The sequence below is a fragment of the Maylandia zebra genome, linkage group LG19, assembly GCF_041146795.1.
Source record: "Maylandia zebra isolate NMK-2024a linkage group LG19, Mzebra_GT3a, whole genome shotgun sequence".
Lineage (NCBI taxonomy): Eukaryota > Metazoa > Chordata > Actinopteri > Cichliformes > Cichlidae > Maylandia > Maylandia zebra.
The window spans coordinates 6,641,862-6,667,170 of NC_135185.1; the positions used below are offsets into that span (position 1 = coordinate 6,641,862).

At 40.9% G+C, this 25,309-nt stretch overlaps 1 protein-coding gene across 2 annotated transcripts; it reads right to left on the reverse strand.

Annotated features, from left to right (window-relative positions):
* Positions 1–4,323: 4,323 nt before the first annotated feature.
* Positions 4,324–14,317, reverse strand: LOC112429784 (tumor necrosis factor alpha-induced protein 2). Of its 2 annotated transcripts, none has more exons than XM_024806190.2 (12): positions 14,226–14,317; positions 11,076–11,309; positions 10,173–10,818; positions 9,808–9,919; positions 8,239–8,361; positions 7,547–7,641; positions 7,339–7,431; positions 7,113–7,236; positions 6,891–7,010; positions 6,641–6,796; positions 5,673–5,794; positions 4,324–4,956 (listed from the first exon to the last, which is right to left on the reverse strand). In XM_024806190.2, the coding sequence occupies exons 1-12, from the start codon at positions 14,284–14,286 to the stop codon at positions 4,806–4,808; spliced, it is 2,037 nt and encodes a 678-aa protein (XP_024661958.2). In that variant the 5' UTR covers positions 14,287–14,317; the 3' UTR covers positions 4,324–4,805. The 2 variants fall into 2 exon arrangements, with proteins under 2 accessions (XP_024661958.2, XP_076733903.1); XM_076877788.1 differs by lacking the exon at positions 14,226–14,317 and adding an exon at positions 11,533–11,579.
* Positions 14,318–25,309: the final 10,992 nt, after the last annotated feature.

The following is a 25,309-nucleotide window of genomic DNA, read 5'->3' on the forward strand; positions in this document are numbered from 1 at the left end:
CTCCCCAACACTGTCAATGATCTCTTTTGTTTGTTTATCGCCCACTTTGCGCCAGAACGGGGAAGCCAGCGGATGTCGCGCTAAACAACAGCAGCACGTTTAAGCTTGATCAGATGTTGTTAGAATTTATTTAATATTAATTTCTAGTATCAGCTGATGTTTGCTGGAGCCACAGCTGTAAAGCTGCTGGTCATGATGTTGGTTTGGATATGTGGTGAGAGGGAAACATGAAGATGAAACCAGGAGATGTCCTTACTGAATCATCAGAGCTGAACAGGTGATGGAGAAACAGGTTTACCTTTTAGGTGACATGAATGAGTTGAAGGGAAGTTATGAACTGTTTCTGAGAGACAAATAACACCAGGATCTGTTTCTTTGTAGCTGATGCTGGTAACTGTGCAGGGGTGGATCTAGCAAAGTTCTGCCAAGGGGCCAGGGAAAGGGGGGCACAAAGAAATACTTCCTTATTCTCATTTAAAATGTCTGGCTGTTATTAAATAATTATCTGAAGCTTACAACCAAAGTTTTTATCTGATATAAAATGTATAGAAATCATACATATACCAACTAGACTGTACATCAATGTCACAACAGCATTTGTTTTCATTCAAAGGCTTTATGGCTTTAATACCTGGTTGGCCGTCTCTAGTCAAAATGCCCGGGCTGTTTTTTTGTCCCAGTCCAGCCCTGGGCACGACACGCAGTGAATTAATCTGAGAAGGTGCATCAAAAAATAAATGGCCGCGCCAGCGGTGCACATCACAAATCAGCTTGCATAGACACATTAGTTGTGCTGCTTCTTTATGACGGTATCTTAGCTAACAAACCCAAATACCAGATTCAACTTGTAATTGGCTAAAAATAACTTAGCCTACTGGTCAGAGGGACGTTGTTAGCTTTCCACATTCTGTTACGTTTCGGTGTTGTCAGTGTTTTGTTTTTTGCGTGACTGTCATGTATTTCCTGCTTTACTTTGAAAGTCTGTGTCATCTTAGTGTGTTCAGTTTACGCTTCCTTGTCTCGTCTGGTCTAATTTGCCCCAGCTGTGTTTCCCTCCTGTGGTCCATTCCCTGATTGCTCCTTCTATGTATTTAAGCCTTGTGTTTCAGTATGTCATGTGCGCGATCTGCCCCCGTGTTGTAAATAAAAAGTTTGTTGTAAATAGCTGTAAATGGGTTTTGTCAATACTTTCGTTTTGAGACACTTCCGTTTTGGGGATTTTGGTGGAGAGCCTTAGTGGTTTTTTTTCGTGTGTTTTTTCCTTATTTTTATTTTCCTGCGTTGCACGCCGGTTGCCTAGGCCGGGGTGTAACATATGGGGGCTCGTCCGGGATTGCCTTCGCTGGGGGGTCCGGGGACCGCCCCAGCCTTTGTCGTCTGCTGGAGGGTCCGTGGGACTGCTCCAGCCTTCATCCGCCTTCGCTGGGGGGTCCGAGGGACCGCTCCAGCCTTCGTCGTCTGCTGGAGGGTCAGTGGGACCGCTCCAGCCTTCATCAGCTTCGTCTGCCTTCGCTTCAGCCATCCGCCTTCGCTGGAGGGTCCGAGGGACCGCTCCAGCCTTCATCCGCCTCTGCTGGAGGGTCCGGGGGACCGCTCCAGCCTCCATCAGCTTCGTCTGCCTTCATCCGCCTTCGCTGGGGGGAGGGTCCGTGGGACTGCCCCAGCCTTTGTCGTCGCTGGAGGGTCCGTGGGACCGCTCCAGCCTTCATCCGCCTTCGCTGGAGGGTCCGAGGGACCGCTCCAGCCTTCGTCGTCTGCTGGAGGGTCAGTGGGACCGCTCCAGCCTTCATCAGCTTCGTCTGCCTTCGCTTCAGCCGTCCGTCTCCGCTGGAGGGTCCGAGGGACCGCTCCAGCCTTCATCCGCCTTCGCTGGAGGGTCCGGGGGACCGCTTCAGCCTTCGTCATCTGCTGGAGGGTCCGTGAGACCGCTCCAGCCTTCATCGGCTTTGTCTGTCTGGATCAAACTTTTCACTTGGGGTTACATGTTTGATTTTTGGGTGGGGGGAAATGTTACGTTTCGGTGTTGTCAGTGTTTTGTTTTTTGCGTGACTGTCATGTATTTCCTGCTTTACTTTGAAAGTCTGTGTCATCTTAGTATGTTCAGTTTACGTTTCCTTGTCTCGTCAGGTCTAATTTGCCCCAGCTGTGTTTCCCTCCTGTGGTCCATTCCCTGATTGCTCCTTCTATGTATTTAAGCCTTGTGTTTCAGTATGTCATGTGCGTGATCTGCCCCCGTGTTGTAAATAAAAAGTTTGTTGTAAATAGCTGTAAATGGGTTTTGTCAATACTTTCGTTTTGAGACACTTCCGTTTTGGGGATTTTGGTGGAGAGCCTTAGTGTTTTTTTTTCGTGTGTTTTTTCCTTATTTTTATTTTCCTGCGTTGCACGCCGGTTGCCTAGGCCGGGGTGTAACATATGGGGGCTCGTCCGGGATTGCCTTCGCTGGGGGGTCCGGGGACCGCCCCAGCCTTTGTCGTCTGCTGGAGGGTCAGTGGGACCGCTCCAGCCTTCATCAGCTTCGTCTGCCTTCGCTTCAGCCATCCGCCTTCGCTGGAGGGTCCGAGGGACCGCTCCAGCCTTCATCCGCCTCTGCTGGAGGGTCCGGGGGACCGCACCAGCCTTCGTCGTCTGCTGGAGGGTCCGTGGGACCGCTCCAGCCTCCATCAGCTTCGTCTGCCTTCATCCGCCTTCACTGGGGGGAGGGTCCGTGGGACCGCCCCAGCCTTTGTCGTCGCTGGAGGGTCCGTGGGACCGCTCCAGCCTTCATCCGCCTTCGCTGGAGGGTCCGAGGGACCGCTCCAGCCTTCGTCTTCTGCTGGAGGGTCAGTGGGACCGCTCCAGCCTTCATCAGCTTCGTCTGCCTTCGCTTCAGCCGTCCGTCTCCGCTGGAGGGTCCGAGGGACCGCTCCAGCCTTCATCCGCCTTCGCTGGAGGGTCCGGGGGACCGCTTCAGCCTTTGTCATCTGCTGGAGGGTCCGTGAGACCGCTCCAGCCTTCATCGGCTTTGTCTGTCTGGATCAAACTTTTCACTTGGGGTTACATGTTTGATTTTTGGGTGGGGGGAAATGTTACGTTTCGGTGTTGTCAGTGTTTTGTTTTTTGCGTGACTGTCATGTATTTCCTGCTTTACTTTGAAAGTCTGTGTCATCTTAGTGTGTTCAGTTTACGTTTCCTTGTCTCGTCAGGTCTAATTTGCCCCAGCTGTGTTTCCCTCCTGTGGTCCATTCCCTGATTGCTCCTTCTATGTATTTAAGCCTTGTGTTTCAGTATGTCATGTGCGTGATCTGCCCCCGTGTTGTAAATAAAAAGTTTGTTGTAAATAGCTGTAAATGGGTTTTGTCAATACTTTCGTTTTGAGACACTTCCGTTTTGGGGATTTTGGTGGAGAGCCTTAGTGGTTTTTTTTCGTGTGTTTTTTCCTTATTTTTATTTTCCTGCGTTGCACGCCGGTTGCCTAGGCCGGGGTGTAACAATTCTGACACTTCAAAAGCTTCAGCACAGCATCAGCACCACGGAGATACACAGATACATCCGTAGACTCGAGACGCAATGCATTTTTGGGACTTTCAGGTGTATGGACCAATGTTTTATTTTCTGATCAAACCACAAATCTTTAATGAGCAGCTGGATTTGTCTCGCTTTAACTGGCTGAGTTAATGCCAGTTAATGCAACATCGAAGCAGCTGGAATCCATAGCTGTGCGTGTTCATGGAGCTTGCATTTTCACCTGCTGGACATCACTATCTGACAAGTTTAACTGTCTTCAGAACATTGCAGAGGCCTATTGACAGTATTTGGCTCTACATGTCTGTGTGAGCAGATTTTCTCTCACATGAGTCCTCAGGTAGCCGTCTGAATGCTGGACACTCGGAGACCTGTGTCTCTGAGTGGGAGACCAAAGATCACATTAACATGTGTATCTCTGTATTAACAGACATGCCATATTGGCTTAGTTTATTTTTCTTATCATTGTTGTGAGGAGACCATAAATAGCATTTGTATTTTCCGTTGTACAGTTCATTTGCTGTTATGGATAAAAAGTGTCTTTTTTTGTTTCAAAGTAGCTGATAACTATTCGCTGATAGCTGCCAACATCTGCAAACAAATATAACTCTATAAAATGGTTCTATATATTGTGTAACTGTTCATATAGAGCATTATTAAATTTATTGCTAATGCAATCATATGGCACACTGACTTCTGAGGAAATTTTAAATGGCAATCGCCATCAGAAAGGTTGCCTACCCCTGCTATAAACCCTACAGTCAGTTTACATGTGGATCATCTACTAAACACAGAGTAAATCGTAAAAACAAATTGAGCTGGTTTTTGCACATTTATTAAAAAACTGAACTTACGTCTTTTTATGTACATGAGACATTTATAATTCTCTGTAATACTATTTATGGCATGAAAATATTAGACTTTAACACCATTGTAGTTTTTAAACAAAACGACATATAATAGAATGACACTGACCTGTCTGTAAGTGTGTAAAAACACACACTTGCATACTTATTTACAAAAATACATTTTACATGAAATGCACAAAAATTACCAGCATGAATGTGACATCTAGCTTATGTATACAGTAACATACAGTGACTACAGCAAGCATTCACCATCACAGAGTCTGCGTATAATAGGGATTTCAGTCTAAGTAGCATCTGAACCAATGTTTTTCCCTGGCATTCACTCTGCATGTCTTTACAGAGATAGACTGTAACACAATATAATACACAATAATATTGCTGCTCTGCAACCACACTCTCAGTCAGTGATACTCTAAGAAGCAAATGTGCGGCTCATCTGACTTCAACTTTGGAGAAAAACTTCCGGGTTCCAGGATCAGCACGGCTCTCCTTCAGTGTGTCTGACAGAGTGGTTTTGACGATTTTCCTGTCGGCTTTGGAGATGTTTGTCTTGAGTTTGAGCAGAGCCGAAACATGTTTTTCACTGTTGGTGACAGAAAGAAGAAAGAGTTTAAAAAGAGATTATTTTCTCTATGTAAAGTCAGAGACTGTGAAAAAAGGATTGTCATGTGAAAGCTGCCACATTTGACATAGAAAAGAAAAAATATAAAGAAATTTGAGCATTTTTTTAGCTAAATATAATCTGCAATCTTTTATTTCACTTTCAACATACGAATAACAGAAAAAGTTATAACTTCACTGATCCCGTCTAAACTTGTGTTTCACTGACATGTTATGTCTTTTTGTGTAGCCAGTTTTCTGCTCCTGACACACATCCTTCCTGCAAACACTAACAGCTGTCATTAACACTTTACTACACCTCTTTAAACTGCTGAGAAGAGGGGAGGTGGAAAATGTCTCAGCCCACCTCTGTTGGAAATGTGACAATAGGTGGAGCTACTTTTAGCTCATGTTAGTTCCCGTGAATGTAGCTCATCCTGCTCACAAGATCTGAAACCAATTAAGATGTTTCGCTCAGTCTGCTTCCTGTTTTCCCTCAGCTCTCTCTGAAAAGTACGATTGTTTATCCTGACCTAATGTCTCACAAACCTCTTATCATGATATAGTTCTGTCCTTATTGTTTATGTTACAGTTGATACAACAGGTCCCAAAAAATGAGAGCACATTACATTTGTGTGAGTTATACTCTGTATGTTTCTGTATTAAAGTAAATAATTTCTGAGTCAATTCAAAAGTTACCTGAGGTCGGGATAAGCAGATCCCACTGAAACAATTTGCATCTGTATGGCAGGAATATCTTGGAGTTTTAGCACTTCTGCAATCTTGGTCAGGATTTCCTTTAACCAGTCTTGTTTGGATCCCTGTGAAGACAAATCAGTGACGTCAGTTTAGTCTGCAAGTTTCCCCAAACTGTAATCAGCATAGCTGCTGTTTTTGGAAATAATGATGCTTTTTCTTCTGGAGTAATTGCACTGGAACTTCCAGCTAGTGTGTTAAATGTGAAAATGAAATTATCTGAAGTGCCTCAATGCTGTGCTTTATATTAACTAAAGTGTCATATAATCATATAGTGTAGTAATGAATGGACGTGGCCCAGATATTAAAGGCCTTAGACTGCATGTCTTTTAGTGATAGAAATGTAAGAGACTCCTGCCCACGCTTGTCTGCAGAAGTTGATAACAGGGAACATCTGCCAGTGGAAATTTACTAGAAGGGACTATGGAAAAGTCGCAGCCTCGCCAGAGCTGAGAAAAGATGTCTTGCAGCTAACAAACAATAACCTATAGGTATGCTATGCAATGTGACTACTGAATGCTTGTGTAATACTGTTGTTTAGACTAGAGCGGGACACCCTGTGATAAAACTGGTAAGTGCACATCATTATTTCAAGATTCGCGGCAGAGTGTCATGCAGGACGCATCTCCTTTCCAGAAGTAATAAAAGTGTTAAAATGGTCTACTGAGCAGTGTGTTGTCTTCCATCAGATGCTTATGATGAATCAAAAAACTTGGTGAAGTGTTGATATTTAACACTGGTAAATATATGTGAATTTTAAATTCTTTCAGTTACACAGATGTTGTTGATGTTAGCTGAATTTGTGACTAAGGTTGTTTCACCCTGTCAAACAATGTTTTGCTGATCGGTGTTTGTGCTTGATTGATTTTATTCATGTCTCAGCTAAAGTGTGCAGTGAAGGTGAGTCTCACCATTCTGGCAAACAGCTCGTGCAGTCTCTCTGCATTTTCTTTCACAGTCTCGTAAGCCTTCAGCTGACGATCCTTGTCCTTCAGTTTGACCTCTCCTTTCAGGAGCCTCCGGACATATTCTACTGTCATTTCCTGCTGAAGCTGACCAATCAGCTCCTGAATGTAAGTAACAAGATCATATGTTAGTCCATTGATTTAAAAGTTGGTAATAATGGCTTCATAGCAAAGTTTCACGCTGTCATGTTTCTACCTGATGACAGGATTGAGTCGAACCCTGAAGTTCTTGAAGCTGGTCTTCAGTGCTGTTCAGCAGCTTCTCAAACGTGTTCTTCTTCAGCCAGTCACTGGTTCCCACCTTCTGGTAGTGTGGCTGTGTGAGGAACAAATAACACATTGTTTTAAAATCTTTGATTAAAACATGTTAGGATTTAATCCTGAGGATTATTGATATCTGCAGTTGTAAATAACTTACTTTGAGGATCTTGTGCACAGGCGTTAATAAATAAGTGTGGGCAGACTGTTTCATCTCAGTCAGGACCTGCAAACAGTTTTCCCGCACATCCTCTGGGAACAGATTGTGCTCCACAAGGAAGTCCCTTTAGACAGACCACACAGGACACATTAGCTCACAGTGATGTATTCTCCTTTTATGATGAAGTTAAAATCTGAATTTCCATCTAACTGGATCAGAAACATACCTGAACTTTTCGACACAGCTGAGGTTTGCCTTTATGAAAGCTTTGCTGTGCGGTTTGTTCTGCTTAATGACGTCTTCATGAAATTTTTGATACCTGCAGAAGATTAAAAACAGTTTTCACTTCTATTATCTTGTTATTACCAAACATTAAACTAAAATGTATTTTCAAATGACAATATTTAAAAGACAGCCTTGTGAAGCCTTGTTACCTCTGCATGAAGTCTGTCAGGTTGGATGTTATTTCCTGGGCCTTGTGTCGGTCTCTTACAGTTATATGTGCTGATGTCACGATGCCGTTGATCAACTGAAGACAAATGTATTGACAAATCAGTGTCAGTTTTAAGTACTCAAAGCACTTTACACAGCAATGCACTTCCATCATTTTCAGATCCAGTTAAACACCAGGAACCAAACCCAGTGCTTTACAATGTTAGTGACAAACCCAAGTGATTAAACTACAGAACCATGGGAGGGTTCGAAACTGTGACTCTGATCTGACAGTAAACGAGTTTCTATAAATGACCCAAACAAAAATGACGGTCCTTTGTTTGTTTGTTAATCTTTTTCTCAAAGTTTCTAGAAGTCTTTTTCAGTTTGGTTAATATGTGCAGCAGGCTGGAAAATATTTGTCTGCACATTTTGTTCTCCTATGATCAAAACAATGTTACGTCATTACTTCACCACAATAATTTTATTGCACAGTTCAGACATAGCAATGTATACAAAGCCTCTAATCATGGTCAGTAATGGTCAACAATTAGAAATCAACGAACCCATGATAAGGACCCTTAAAGCAGGCCAACACAAGTGACGCCTTTCACTTTATATTAATACATTTTTATAAAAGCATCAATTTCAACCTCTTTTATATCAAGTTGTAGCAACTCTACGGCAACTGTACCTGGATGACATCATAGGCCACAGGACTGGAGTAGCAACCATCATATCTTGTCGGCTCCTTTCCTTGATCCCACTCTTTCTTTGCTTCATCCAATACTCGGCCGATATAAATCATCAGGTCGCTCTAAACACACAACAACACACAGCTGCCAGTTTTAAACCGCTTTCATGTGTAAAGATTTAATTACTGACAGTAATAATTACATCTACAATATTATGTTCAAAAAAATTAAACCAACAACTCTTTGATGCTTGTCTTGCACATCTCACTTTAAGCCCTGCAAAGACCATATTGATTAACTGGATGCATATGGGCTCAAAATGTGGTCATAAATATTTTGTACTTGTAAAAAAGATTTGTATGTGTAAAAAAGATTTGTGTGTGCGTAAAAAAGATTTGTATGTGTAAGAAGAATTTGTGTATGTGTAAAAAAGATTTGTGTGTGGACTTAGAAAAAAAAACCCTGCAAATTACAAGTACGGATTTTTGACCCTATTTTTCTACCCTTCATCTGATTGGTCAATGTCATGTCAATCACAAATGTAACAATCCAATGAGAGAACAGATGGGTTTGGCTGTCAGAGGGGCGCTTTTTTGAACTGCAGGTCCTTGAAGGGTGATACCGTTTGAAGCTGGAGGATCGCTATATAAATATCCGATAGCAGCTAGGTCCCCTAACTTTCAGCAGCTGTTGAAAGGATAAAGTTGTGGTATATCAGTGGTTAGAAATAACATTATTACTTTAGGATTAGTTTAACACAAAGTCAGGGCTGACCCAGGACCATTGCTGTGAGTCACAGTGCGCAGCATAAAAGTCCATTCACATCGGATGCAGGATACGCTGCTAATGCTAACTAAAAGCAAAGGATCCAGAATTTGTTGCGCTGGCTGCTGGGCTCTGTGGGTTTTTGCAGCAGCTCTACCTGTACTAGATGCACCTGCTCCTTGTCTTTTCTATCTCTGACTTTATGTCCTCTACAAGAGTCTGTTTTTTTTTGCTAGTTCTTCAAATGTTCAATAAAAACATGTATGCTAATTCATAACGAAGAAAGCTTTGTAATGAAGACTGTCATTTCCAAAACACTGCCCGCCCCCACCCCGCGGTCCGCAGCGCTGTTGAAAAGGCTGTGGAAGTCCCTGTATTAAACACGTAGACCTGTGACATAAAAATCACCAAACTCGGACGACCACAGACTGTTTTCCTTCGTGGTGATGAAGGAAAACGCTGGGTTGGCATGTAAAAGGGCATTTATTCCCTTCAAAGACCTGCAGTTCAAAAAAGCGCCCCTCGACAGCCAAACCCATCTGTTCTCTGATTGGATTGTTACATTTGTGATTGACATGACATTGACCAATCAGATGAAGGGAAGAAAAATAGGGTCAAAAATCCGTACTTGTAACTTGCAGGGTTTTTTTTTCTAAGTCCACACACAAATCTTTTTTACGCGCACACAAATCTTTTTTACACATACAAATCTTTTTTACACATACAAATCTTTTTTACAAGTACAAAATATTTATGACCACATTTTGAGCCCATAGATGCACGCCTCAGATACACTGTGTTACCTGTTGTTTGCTGAGGTACTGCTCCTCCAGAGGTTTCAGTAACTCGTCAGGAAGCAGGTTTCCCAGCGCTTCAGTATTGATATTACTGGCCAGCTCAGGTTTTTCAAGGATTCTGGTACACAGAGCAGATAACACATGAGTTTCTATAAACAACCCAAGTTGTGTTTAGTCTACAAAAATGGCATTTTATTTAGCACATTAAGAAAACAAGAAATTAGCCGTTACATTTGTATTATTATTCACTATCTGTAATTGTTCAGGTATTTATTCTTCTAAAAACAATGAAGGACCTCACACTGACAGACATCCTCATGTTTAGTCACAGAAAGATGCTGCTTCAAACAATAATTGAACTGGTGGCTTACCCTGGATAAAACTCCTTCACCCATCGCAGGAGGAAGCTGCAGTCCTTGTCATCCAGAACAAAGTCTGCAATCTTTTTGAGTCTTGCGCTGAAAGTTTGGTGGTACTGTCTTGCATAAAAGTTACAGATCTCCATCTCTGGTGGGTAGCAGTTGTTCACAACCTCCACCACCCACTCCATGTCCTCCTTCAGCTGCTTGCCCATGGACTGGATGTCTGCCTGGATCGAGGACTGGTTCACCTGATCACCAATGAGGCTCGATGGGTTCTCCAAACGACTATACACTAATTCATGAAGCATTTTGTCATGGTGCTCCTTCCACTTCTTGGGCCTCCAGGCTGGTGGCGTCCGGCATATTTGTCCCCACAGCTGGTCCTGCTCTTCCTCAAGGTTGATGGCTTTCACTGCTGAAATCAAAGCAGACACCTCTTCCTCAGTGCTGAGAGAAAGACTCTGCTGCACGGTCTGCTCTAAACGCTTTTCAAGGGCTTCATAGTCTGCAGCAAGCTTTTTTACTGCTTCCTCGTGAGCTTTGAGTGCATCAGCCTTTGTTTTCTCTCCAAACAGATGTTTCTCCCTGTCTATCAACAGTTGAGTGGCTTCAAACAGGTATTGTCCTTCAAGGCATTCCTCAAAAGTAGGAGTCACTGGTGGAGAAAAACAAAGATAAATAATCTTTAAACAGTTCATATTTCTCCTAAAATAAGGTATTTAACATTTCTGGAAGAAATGGAGAACCTTATTTCTGTAATAGAGGTGTTTTTTACACATCAGCACTATTTCGTGGAACAACCGTAACATCAATTTCCTTTCTTTTTTTAATATGTCACACAAAACACAATTTAGTTGAGATACAGAGGGTTAACAGGAAATAGCTAATAACAGCTGGATGTATGTCACCTACCAACTGGCCGCTCTTCTTCAGTAGGTGATTGGTGTCCATCAGTAGTGGAAGGACCGTTGTCACTGGGTTGACCTGTGGGGCTTCGCCAGAACTTTTTAAACCATTTTCCTCCAGCTCTTAAAGTTTGTTCAGGGGAACTGTTGGACGTGCCTGTTGTGGATGAACCCGACTGTGTCCGCATTCTTCTCCAGGTTGTAAAACGTGACCAACAGGCCAAGAAAGGTGCTGAGGAATCTGCAATTTAAAAAAAAACCTGCTTTAATATACATTTTTTTAATATGATTGGCATAAACTAAACATTTTAGCCTTGTTTATAGCATGACCGTGAAATTAAAAATAGATTAAATCCATTCTAATTACAACAATATGCCAAAGTAAGTCTGTAAAAAGTATTTTTGTTGCCAAACAAACTATCCACATTATATATATCAAAAAAATTCATTAAGATTCTACTCACATAAGCTTCACAGTCACTGCTTTGAAAGTAACTGCAGCTGCTGTGAGCTTTTATGCCTAACGAGACAAGCTCCTCCCGCTCAGATGATGTAGGGAAATTTCAGAGAGACCCACAGAGCCACACATGCAATCCCTCCCCTTCCAAAGCACACACACACACACAAGCACGCGCGCGCACACACACACACACACACACACACACACACACACACACACACACAAGCGCGCGCGCACACACACACACACACACACACACACACACACACACACACACAAGCGCGCGCACACACACACACACACACACACGTGTGTGCGCGCACACACACACAGAAAGCTGTGCTGTTTTTAGCACTAGCACAGAAGCATTTGTCTTATGTGGCTTCTGGACCAACTTCTCTTAACAGGTACTTTGTCGACTGTTAGGAAATGTTGTACAGTCTTTCATACTTTCTTTATGACTTTCATGATCCTGTACTTTTATTTTTATGCCATTAGCAAGTCAATTGCACAACAACACTAAAAGCTCACTAGAATGTTATGTTTTTAGCCATTTAGTGTTTATTTTGTAACCAACTAAAATTGATGGCCAGAAAAAGTGTAAAAAGGTGATGATCCTTATTAAACATTGACCAGCCTTAAGTACACCGTCAGTGTTTTTTTGTCTGCTTTTTAAAGAAAAGATATTATAATCAGTATGACTCACTTATTTGTTAGACTCCTAAATAAGCTAAAGGTGGAAGTTTGTGATTTTGTGAAAGTAAAAAAACAGAACCATGACAACTAATAATGCCAAACCTCAACCCAGACCACCACACTCAACCAGATTTTTTTGCAGGTCAGAAAGTCTCGGTGCGTAGTATGCTTTGGATGGCACTGACAAATAAAGACTTTTGCTTTTGTTTGGTGACTCAGTGAAACATCGAGCTGACTGTTATGACAGACAAACATAAAAGCAAATGAAATAAAATGTTTGAAAACAAATCTGAACAAGTACTAAAATGATTTTTCTTTCTGCCAAATGATGTATCCTTGCAATTTTCTGTTGTTACAGCAGCATTCAGGACCAGAATAACACACTAATGCAGTCACAAAAGTAAATGATGCTTTAACTTGGTTTGGGTATCAGTTAATTATTAAAGGTTCATTTGTACATGTGAACAGACTCTTTAGATCTGTTATTTTGTTTTAATACAGAAAAAGTCCAGTATGACTTACTTACTTATTTTGGTTTCATATTGTTCTTTCTGGTGTTTACATTGCATCTTTTAAACGACTGACATCCACTTTGACCTTTCTGCTGCTGTGTGGATACACACTGCAGGTATATCTTTTACTAAGTCAAACAAACATTTATCCAGGCCTGAGTTACAGAGGGCTGCAGTCTACACAGAGACACCCAGATCTCTCTCTCCCTAGCTCTTCCAGTATAGGGCACTGAGCTGTTCCTGGGTCATCCAGGAGAATCTCTCCAGTGTAGGGGTGTGCCTGAGAGCCTTATCCCAGCTGGATATGCTTGAAAGCTCTCACCTAGGAGGCTCCCTAGTCACATATCCACACCAGTGGCTGCTTTCCATGTGGAGGAGCAGCAGTTGTGAGTCCCTCCGAATGATTGAGATTCTCACCCCATCTCTAAGTGAAAGTCCCCCTACCCTCTTAGAAAGGTTATTTCCAGCATTTGTATCCACAGTCTCATGTTTTTGGTCACTACCAAGAGCTCTTGGCCATTAATGAGAGTAGGAACATAGACCAGCTAAATGTCACCATTTAATTTAAGACAAATAGCATCAAACACCATTTCTACAATTTGTATGAGTCCTACAGTCCTTTCAAAAGGACACAGTGGCCTCTATGTTGATGCCACATTAGTGGCGGTTGGGCAAACAGAGTACACAGACTTTCTGTTCAAATTAAAAGGAACAACAGCTTGGTCAGGCAGAAAGGATTTTACTCAACATTGTGGAAGAGGTGCCAGGAGATGAGTTGGAGCAAGGCAGGATCAGACAGGAAGGTGAAAGCTGAGAGGAAGAGATAAAAGCTTTGAGGATGCCCAACAGGGAGAATGTGTTTGTAGCCACCACCTATAATAATATGTATTGTTTAATGCAGCGCCCTGAAGGCTTTAAGTATTATGATGTCTAGATGGAGATATGACAACAACACATACACGCACAAACCCCTGCGTAGGCTCCTCTAAACCCTTTAGCTCTTTGCTCTGTTGCGCTATATAAACACCAGTCCATTTAAGATGCCTTTCTTTCTTTATCCTGATCTGGGAGATGTAATTATTGGACTAACAAAAAGAGAATGACAAGCACACACTCGTACACTTTGGGAGGAAATCCACGCAGGTGCAGGAAGAACATGCAAACGCTCCACATGAAGGCCCCGCTTGTTGCTGTAGAGCGCTAACCACTAAAGTGAGGCACAAAAGGTCAAAACCAGTTTTGTTTTCTTGCTCTGGTGTTTTTTCAGATCTAAGGCAATTGTTCTTCCCCTTCAAGACCCTCTATGATTTCATACAAAATTGCAACAGCAATTGAGAAACATTCAAAGTGTCTCTTTTGCAATTTAAATGACTTCAACTGATTTTTATAGTAACATTTTTGTCAGTTAAAAGTGTCAGCCACATTCGACCTGTGTGGTTTTTACTGCCTATAACTTAAATCTGCTGCTGTGATACAGTAACAGTCTTACCGTTCACTCTGTAGGATCTGCAGGATCTGCGGGGGAAGCAGCGGGGAAATGTCGAACACATTTTTCCTTAATGCAGCAACTAACAGTCGAGTCTCAGCAGCAGATCAACTCAACTGAGTCGAGGACGAGATGCAAATAAGTACGCAAATACCATTTGATGTGAGGATGTTGGCAAAGTCACACAGTGAGAAACACTTCTCCGTTTACTGTTTTTACACCTATATGGGCTTCCTCTGAGTTTGCACCTATGATATGAGAGTGAAACTGTAAAACCTCATAGTGGGTGAGATGTGTTTAAGAGGCAAAATCTCACATTCACTCAGGAGCTTAATAACTTAATTCCACATATATATATTTTGCACACATAATACTTGCTTTTGTACAACTACTGTTCATAAAACATCTAGGCAAAAGGAGGAACATAAAGAATATTTTCACTTCCTTAAGAAAAACAGAAGTGTCAGGCCTGAACAGATTTAACACTATTTTCTACTATTTGCCACAAAAATGTGAGGTATCCTCCAAACAGCGCTTAGCTTACATGCATGTGACCTAAACGTACTGGTATTGTTAACAAAAGAAGTAAGTAGCAATACATTTATTTCAGGGCTATGAAAGACATTTAAGCTCTGTTAAAAACTGCAACTAAATCACTGATTGTAATGTCTGAGTACTCTGAGGCCCAGGAACAAAACCAAAACTCCAAATGGGCACCCTGGACTGCTTTGAAAAATGTGAAGGAAGTCATACATTTAAGTATATCTTTACAGGTTTTTCAGCTTGTCTTAATCATAAAAAGAAGGAAAAGTTGTATGGCCCTATGGCCATTCATACATAAAATAAAGAGAGGATGAATAGTTGCTACTACCAATAGTACCTACAAGAAACTGTTTGCCATTTTTCTTTTCTTTTCACAGGTTTCTGTGATTCTTTCATTTGAAAGTTTAGAAAACACTCATAGCTGGATGTAAAGTTTAGATTCCCTTAAAACCCAAAATCTTAACTGATTATTATATTTCAGTTCTAGTTTTTTGTTTTTGGGGGAGTCACATAGAGGAATTGTATCTTTTTACACAAAACATGTTGATGTTGATATCTCTCTGTGTCTCACGCACATATAGACTGTACTACCCCTTATCAGTAAGCTTCCTATTTCAAACTCTACTTGAGCTTTTAAAAAGATTACACACCTAATTTGTGTTTCTCTGGTTTCAAAAACAGGCTTTCAACCTATTTGGGGATAATAAATTAGAAATTTATCCTACCGTTTAACTCTGAGTTCGAACTGACAGTGGAAAGTGGAGTTTGACAAACGTGATGGAAATATAAATGTTTAAATTGCCAACAAAGTTAGGCCACTGGAGAAAATGAAATTTTGAAGAAATCTGCTGGTCTTTTGACCTGAGATTGTTTCCTGAAATAAAATATAGAGAATCCATTTCAGACTTTAACCAAACCAAATGTAAAATAAAGAAATTGTTGCTCTAGTATATTCATGTTTCAAGTATTACCCCCCCCCCCCCCCCCCCCCCCCTTTTTTTTTTTAAATATAATTGTAGGGGCCTTTAACTTGAATACATGAAGATCATAAATTGGGATGCTGTAAAACAAGCTTTTTGTCTCTCCTGTTTCCAGAAGAGGAGGCGTTTTCATGTTTTTTGCTCATAATATCTTAATTTTAAATTCTTTCCCACAATGTCACAAGACATTGGTGCAACTTGACATGTAACCACAGGGTTAATACAAAATAGTCTTTGCAAAACATATGAGGCTAAATGAAAAAGTGAAAGTATCAGAACTGTTGCCTTCTAAGTTCTGTGATGGAGGAAAGCAGCTGGTGAAACAGGAACTGGCAGACACCGCAATTACCAAAGCCAGAGCGAGTGGAACTATGGTTCTGCTATAAGACAAGGGAGACTTTACAGGAAATAGCCCCGTTATTATTCATCTGCTGCTGCATTTTCCAGATGTCTGCAGTTATTAATGCTGGGATGTTGCGAGAGGAGGTCAAAGGTGTTCTTGTCCAAGCATAACCAGGAAAAACACAGAAACCATGATACGCATACCCATAATTTCCACTCATTTTGCATTCTGAAGAAGAAAACACAATCTGAGAACATATTTACACTTTTTTTAATGTAGCACAAAAGCCTTGACTTCATATCAAAAACTAAGATTTGCTCTTTATGTGTTATCTTATGGATGCAAAAGGTCTCAAAGGAAATAAAGAACTTGACAATGAAGGTCAACAGAAGTAATTGCTTATTTAAAAATATGCATTTTTACGCAGTCATTTGGCCTGCAAGTCAACATATGAATCCTGCAGAGTTACCTGGTTTTCTGCACTCATACTTTATAAAATATATTCACCTCAGACAATCTATTGTATTTATAATGGGCCAGCAATGATATTCATTTCTTTTCTGTCCTTATTAAACAAAGCAACCACTGAACTATCACACTGCTTTTGTTGAGACTAAAGGTCTGCTACTTGGTCTTCCTCTGACTCTGTTATTCATAATCTGTGTGGTGATGTTTACATGTTAGCCTGTAATGGCCTTTTGTTGCCACACATAGTGTCATGTGTGTTCAGCCAGCTCAATATTTCCAGTAATATTGTGAAATATTAAAGCGCTCGCTTCCTAAATGTGCCACAAGCAGATGATTAAAGCCTGAACAGAGTGGACATTATCTTTAAGGATTCCTTTGATATTACAGCTGCTACTCTTTTAAACTCACTTAAGATTGTGCTTCGTCTGAAACACTCTGTGGGCTAATCACGAAATATGAACTCTTTGAAATAATTTTACTTTATGCAAATAAACTATCCCTATGAGAAATTCTATTTTAGGATCTCTAACCCACCCTTACATTTTTACAACTTAGCAGTTGTACTGATAAGTCTATTAACTTACACAGTTTTTAGACTTTCACCACCTTTGCTCGCTGGCTTATAATGATCTGCAGTACCATGATATTGACCAAAATCCACACACTATCCATCCATTCTCTTCCACTTATCAAAGGAGCTTGCAAAGAAAAGCGTCTGGACTTCTTTAAGTTACTTGAAGACGTTTCACCTCTCATCCGAGAAGCTTCTTCTTTCACTCCTCTTTCAAACCATCTGTCCTCTCTGTCCAAAATGTGAACATTGGCATCCTCGAAAGTTGTGATAGAAGCTGTGATAAAAGCTGTGATAAAATGTCATCGTAGTCAAAGGAGCTTGCAAAGAAAAGCGTCTGGACTTCTTTAAGTTACTTGAAGACGTTTCACCTCTCATCCGAGAAGCTTCTTCAGTTCTAAGGTCAAATGGTGGAGAGTCCCAGATATAAACCTAGTGGGAGTAACCCCCCACAGAGGGACAAAAGGACCCCCTGATGATCCTCTAATCGCCTGAGCCAAGGTGTGAAACTGGGTGTGGGTCCCAATCAGCCAGAGTTTCGGGTGTGTTCATTGTGAAACCTGGCCCCACCTTATCATGCGAATTCCTGAGGTCAGATGGCCCAGGATGTGAGTGGGCGTTAAGGCGTCTGGGAAGGGATCTCAAAACTGGATTATAGATGGCAGAGAGTTGGTGTCGTAAACCCCCGCCTCTGTTCAAAGATGGTCGCTCACAGTGAACATACAGATGGCTTCTTTCACTCCTCTTTCAAACCATCTGTCCTCTCTGTCCAAAATGTGAACATTTTATCACAGCTTTTATCACAGCTTCTATCACAACTTTCGAGGATGCCAATGTTCACATTTTGGACAGAGAGGACAGATGGTTTGAAAGAGGAGTGAAAGAAGCCATCTATGTTCACTGTGAGCGACCATCTTTGAACAGAGGCGGTGGTTTACGACACCAACTCTCTGCCATCTATAATCCAGTTTTGAGATCCCTTCCCAGACGCCTTAACGCCCACTCACATCCTGGGCCATCTGACCTCAGGAATTCGCATGATAAGGTGGGGCCAGGTTTCACAATGAACACACCCGAAACTCTGGCTGATTGGGACCCACACCCAGTTTCACACCTTGGCTCAGGCGATTAGAGGATCATCAGGGGGTCCTTTTGTCCCTCTGTGGGGGGTTACTCCCACTAGGTTTATATCTGGGACTCTCCACCATTTGACCTTAGAACTGAAGAAGCTTCTCGGATGAGAGGTGAAACGTCTTCAAGTAACTTAAAGAAGTCCAGACGCTTTTCTTTGCAAGCTCCTTTGACTACGATGACCTGGATGACTGAGAACCTTCACAGACATCTTCCACTTATCCTTATCTGAGGGAGCATGTCCCAGCTATGGATATGCATATGGTGAGAGGCAAGGTAAAACCTTAACAGATCACCACTTCGTCTTTCGAAGAGCTAACACACAAAAGTTAATCACCAACTAACTAACCATGCTAAATGCATGTGTTTGTATTGCGAGGGGAAGTTGCAGTACTCAGAATGTGCAAACTCCACACCAAAAGGCCCTTCCTGCTTCCTGCTGTCAGGTAACCATTAACCACCATGCCATTGTGCTACAGTCAAAAAAAAGAAGCATGATTTTATTTACTTTATATGCACAGTCTGTGTAAAAAATGTAATATCTGTTGTTCAAAAGAGCAAACCCAGTCAACATGAAAACTCCAAGTAAATCTGCTATCACTGTAAACACCAAACTACTTATCAGGCTGAACCTGTACAACAGAGTGACCACGGATACTCCAAATTTCTCTCGGGTTTTCTTTCCGTTCAAAACTAACACAATGCCACAAACTGTCATTTATTGGAAATCATCATATCCGTTTTCTTGTGAAGCAGACTTGACCTTGGAACAATCATATGAGTGTTTAAAAATAGTTCTGCATGCGCTTAGCCAAGACTTCATTTTTAGAAAGTGCAAAAATATAGGAGCTCTAACACAACCTTGAGCAGCACCAGTACTCATTGCTTTCAGCTGGGTCACAGTGTTATTGACTTTAAATAAGAATGATACAGTTTAATGATTAGGAGGGTACATCCAATTATTTTAGCTTGTGGAAAAAAGAAAAGAGTAGATAGCATTAAATGCAGCGCTAAAATCTATAAAAAGCAGCTGAACATAAGCTGTGATCTTCAAGATGTTTTAAAACAAAGTGCATAATGCTATGTTTTGTGTGCTATGTGTATGTGCATAATGCTATGTGTGCTTCTCTCAGGACTTCAGACATTCTGTAAGCCTGTTTTAGTGATGCTCGAGTCACATTTAAAGGATGACAGGGCTCTTGACATTGTGGAGAAAACACTGGCACAAAAATACCCCTGACTGTTATGGTCTTTTTATATGTGAGCAGCAGCTAGCAATGGTTTGTGGTTAGTGATCAGAGGTATATCTAGAAGACTGGCATGGACAGCAAAGAGAGAAACTATGAAAGGAGACCAAGAGGCAGGAATACAATCACCAACTGCAACAGAAACAGAGCAGTCTCTAACAGGGGCAGGAGGGCGAGGAGGGGGTGTTGTTCTGTTTTGTCAAATAGCTAGATGATGAGTTAAAGACTTGCTTAACCTCTGCGGGGATTATTGTTTTATAAATCAAATGTTGTTTTTGTGCCATTGCCACGTTCAAATTATTTTAAAGCCATTGCTTTGGATTATGGTTGAATATCCTTTGATGAGGAACACATAACTAAGTGATGTGGCATAGTGGTGATGTAAAGGAAACATACTTGAATGGGTTCTTTATTAGGAAGATACACTGTGGTTTGCTAGCTGATGCACACTTGTCAATGGTCAACATGACTGGCAAGGGACTCATAACAGCATGTAAATTACCAATTACATTTTCCATCCACCTGTTAGTGCTGTCTTTGTGTCGCGGTCTTGCAATGGTCAGTAGTTTTGATAGGTTGGACTATCAACATCCAGTCTCCACCAGATTGTTATCTGTAATAATCAGGTTTCGTCATGGCTCTAGTTCACAAAGCGTTCTCTTGGTTTCCAGTCTTTACTACATGACTTCTGAGTGCACACCCCTTTAATACCCACTGACCTGTGAAGTTGATCTATTTCATCTGGAAGATTCTGGCCAAATACTTACCAGTCATTTGAATCACCTTACCACAGAAACCAGACATATCATCATATCATCATCAGCTTTTTAGCACCGTTAGGCAATCTTTGACATATAACTTGGCCTGGACTAATTCTCCTCTCTCCCAAAGTTGCCCTCTCGGACTGTCTGACCAGTTTTTTCAAGCCTTCTCAGTTTCTCAATTCCAGAAATAAAAACTTTGAACTATAAACTGTTAAGTCTTGGGTCCTGCTGAGGAGTCTTCAAGCCAGTGCTGTTGTAACACTGTATGAAAGATGAATGTCTTTCTTATCTGCAAAAGTTCAGCTCTAGTTTGAGGACGTGCCTCTATTTCAGTATTTCAGTGCCTTTATTAAGCCAGTTCACTGCTTCACAATGCCACTCTGACAGCGGAACAATGATCTGAGTGCGTGTATTTTATAGTTGGTGAAATGAGTGTGTGTTAGTGCTAATATGGTACAATATGGCTAAGAGCCTACATTAGAGCAAATAAGAGCGTAAAACCTACATTGATAGAATGACAGAGGAAGCAGATGCCACAAAGCAGGCAGTGCTTTTCAAAGTAGGGTGTTAATAGCACCTAACTTTGAACTTAGGGCCTGTTTATGCTAATCAAACTATTCTAATTTTTCTAAAATTACAAAAAACCTCCAGCAATTTCACTTCTAAAATTCAGATTTCTCAGATTTGGAAATTGCAGGTTTCTAACATTTATGTGACCTAAATTTGTAGGATACATTCCATAGCTGTTTGATTAATGTGCAGCTTATCAAACAGGTTTAGGGCGGTTGTGCAGAATGTAGTTGACTCATATGATGTAGAAATTTTGTTAACGTTTGTGCTACATTTGCATTTAAACCTCTGTAGTGGAGGGAGTGTGTCTTTCTGAATCACAGAAGCTCGTCAGAATAAAAAAGTCCATATCGACAGATGGGTTCCGACTAGAGCTGGGCGATAGAACGATAACGATATGTATTGCGAAATAACTTTTTCTCAATAGAAAAATTAAACTATCCGATTGTTCAGTCTGACGTCACTAGCCGTGTCTGGGCCTAAACTCTGCTGCAGGTCCACATATCAAATGATCACTGTGGCATTACTGAGAGTTAAAACACTGTCTTAAGTCTTTCATCTTTAATAAAATTATCAGCGTTATCTACCAGGTGTAACAACTGAGTTTAACATCCAGGCATCCATGAAAACGGAATTTATGACATTTAACGGAGTTAGAAGTTAGCAGGAAGTTAGCTCGCTAGCTTCCATCTAAATACAATATAGCATGTCCTGACTGCGGGGTTTTGGAAACAAATTAAAATGTACAGCTTTCTTATCACTTCCAACATAAATGAAGACAGAAAACTAAACAGCAGTGACGTTTGTAGGGTTACTGAAGTTTGGCTAGCTGGTCATGATGTGCTACGTGACCGCTAGCGACACAGCTATGTTAGCATAATATAAACAAGCTAACTTTTTTTCCACTCGATAAAAGTTAACGTGAGTGTTCTCAGTGGTCAGGAACAAATGTAATCGCATGGCAGGATGCTGTAAAAGGACCAAACTTCAGCCAGGAGAACAACTGAGATAATCCATCCACAATACGAGGTTAGTCATTCATATACTGCTGCATGGGCTGGGCTGTAGTTACATCCTAAGGTTTTAAAAACTGAGCTTAAATAAATGATTAGCGGTAATAAAAGCCGAGGGAGGTCAACAGTGATCACTGACTGTTTTAGGAGCTTTTTGAGATTAAATAGAAGAAAATACATAACATTAAACATGTTAACAACACAAAAGCCATATAAAATGCACACTACTTTAGGCCCGGAAGTAGGATTCGTCACGTCATCACTTAATAATCGGATTGCGATAGGCCTCACCACTCTTGTCCTCTTACAAAAAAAAGAAAAAGAAAAAAAAGAACAGCCAATCCAAATTAAGTAGCGCAGAGCCGAACCAATCACAGCCGCAGCGTCACGTCACGTGACTTGTTACGTACAGCACAAGTGCCAAGCCGCACATGTGTATTTGTTTGGGAAGCAGCCAGCCGCCGTGCCGCCCGGGTAATGGAGGAAATGAGTGTGCCGACTAGAGAAAAATCAACCGAGAGAGTGACCAAAGGTTACCGAAGAGAAAACAGATGATGGTTCCAATGCCGGAGAGATTGTTGAACAGAAGAGCCATAGAAGTTCTGTAGCGTGAAGGTATTTCGGCTATTTAAAGTCTAACAAAAAACAGAGTAGCGCGCACTGTAAACTGTGCCGAAAGCAAGTCTGGAAATACAATAAAGCGGTGCATACTCAGTCTCTGACTGGAAGCGCTAATTCGTCATTCGGCTTTTGTCAGACTAAAGTAACTGTTAAAACTGTTTGAAAAGCTAAGCTATACAACAAGGAGAGATTGAGAATTTCATTTTAGTTCTCAGTTTATTTGATATTGACAAAAGTTAGTCAATTTTGTCTGTTCTTCTGTAAAACAAACTAAGATTTATTTTTAGAATTAATATTTTGTTTCTAAGTGGAATTGACAATTTAGTCTGTTTTGTTTGTTCTATTTTGAAACTTAAACGCTTTAGCGGCTACCTTTGTGTAGTTTGCAATATTTGCCTTATATTTTATTTTGCAATATTTGATTTATTATGGGAAATAAATATTTAAATCAAAACAAGCTGCTGATTATTTCACATTTTACTTGTGAGCAACAGCACATTTAAATCTTACAAATATAGTTATTTGGCTTATATCGTGATATAAATGAAAAAAACATATCGTGATATGAAAAAATCTTATATCGCCCAGCTCTAGTTCCGACCCAGTGCTTTGAGTTGAATATATTTTGATGGTTTAGGATTTATGTTTAAGTTCATTTAGCTGTCTTAAGCTCATTCTGTTTGGCATAGGTTGCCCTGTTGTAGTTCATTGTTTATAAGATTCCCCTTGTGTCTCCCTCACCCTTCATGTGTTCCAGTAATGTCTTTGTCTCCTGTCCTCTCCTCTTGTTTACATGTGACACATTCCTTCTGTCATGTGTGTTTCTCCCACCATCATGTTCTGTTAGTGCTTTGTTGTGTCCATGTCTCATGTCCGGTCCCCTTTTCCCCTCTGTATGTTTTTAAAGTGTACGTGTTCTTTGTCTGTCCGTCATTTCCAGTCCACGTCTATCTAGGTTTCCTGTTTTATTTTGACAGTCACGAGTTTTCCACGTTCAGTATGTTTAGCTTTGCTTTCCAGGTCTCTCTAATTATCCGGGTTTAGTTTTATTATGCTTAGTTTTCCCAGTTCAGGTGATCTTCTGTTTAGTTTATTATTTATGTTTCTCCTAGTTTGTTGTTTCTGCCTTAATAAATGGCGCCCTTTTAGTTACTTCCCGTTTTCATCTTCTGTGGTCTGCATTCGGGTCCTCACTTAAAAGAATCCAAACGATCTGTCTACGCATATCGTGAGAATGTCTGTGCATATACACACAGAGACGCAACAAAATCAAGTCAAGACCATGTATTTAGGGATCTTATCTTGCAGTCGTTGTCTTTCGATTCTCTCTGCGTTTGCTCCACAGCAGGAAGTTAGGAGGGAGGCTTTTGATCTTGTTACACTGATGATCAAACATTAAAGGATGTGAATAACATCCGGATGGCATCTGAAAACTCCCTGTGGATGTAATAAATGTTGTGATTTGTCTGATATCTGTCCATTATATCTTATTTATTATAGGTTACTTAAAAATGACTGCAAACATAGTAACTGAACCAAATGGCCTCCATGATTAAACAACTTATCCACACAGATAAGTTCATCTCATTGGCAGCTGTCAGCTGATGGCTCAGTCAGTAGCTTTTTGCACATCCAGCTTTTAAATTTGGTTTAAACAACTTATTTAAGCTGCTGTAGTTTGGTTTAACATTTGGCGAATAATATACGTATTATAGGTTTGTTTTTTTCTTTGCATGTTTTTGTTTATTCCTGTAAGTCTTTGCAAAACTAGACAACTAAACTATTTTTTCCCCCTTTTCATGGTCACTGATTAGAACTTCCTGTGTTTTGTTGTTTAGTCTGTAGTTTATCATTTTCTTTGCTAGATCCTTTTACTAGATCCTACAAGCTCATTATATGAAAGTCTGGAGACTTGTAAATTCGCATATATTTATTCTCTGTCTCACTTTCAGTTTTTAAATGTGTCAAAGCAAAATAAACGAAGTCTTAAGACAAAGCAGAGACAGCAAAAGATTTACTTTAAAACCTTGCTTAGAGTTATTAACTCAATTTAACATGCCTCCACACGTGAAGTTTCACAATGTTTCTCTCTGCTACTCTACTTGATCCAACTATTGAAATTCATTCCTTCCCAGAAAATGATTTCACAATTCCCCCACGATGCTCGGAGCAAAAAAGCGTAATTCACTGCATATGCAGAACATTTAATAAGCTTAGTAAGAAAGCAGCCCGTGTATTAACTCCTGATTTGCCAGATTGTTAGAGGTTAAAACATTTTTCACTAAGTTTAATTTGGGTAATAGAAATCTGTGTTTGGATTAACGTCCTGAGATTTATCAGTCAGAGAGACTTTATTTATCCTCAAGGGGCAATTAAGATAGATGATACCTTGCCAACCGTACATACAATACACAAACATCACATTGGGGAGACAAGTCAGGCACCGGCCAGTCGATCGCACAAGCAACGACCCGAACCGAAACAATGGAAAATGCACAAAATGAGGAAAGACGAGGAGAAAAAAGAACTCCCCCCAGACTGAGCTCCAACAGGGAGATCAGTTTGAGAACATGAACATGAACCATCACATCTCACAACATAGAAGACTAAGCTTCGAAGGCGTTTGGGGGGGGGGGGGGGGGGGGTGTAGGTCTGTGTCAGTGTACATGCGTATGTGTGTGTGTTCCATGTTCAGATGAGAGAAAGTGTCCCTTCACTCGGTTAGGCAGAAGTCAACAATCTTCGGTTGACGTGGGTGGCCTTGAATGAGGGGGAAGACTCACAACACAGTTTTGTTTTCTAAGGGAGAATTTTGTTATTCCCATCAGCTTTTGCC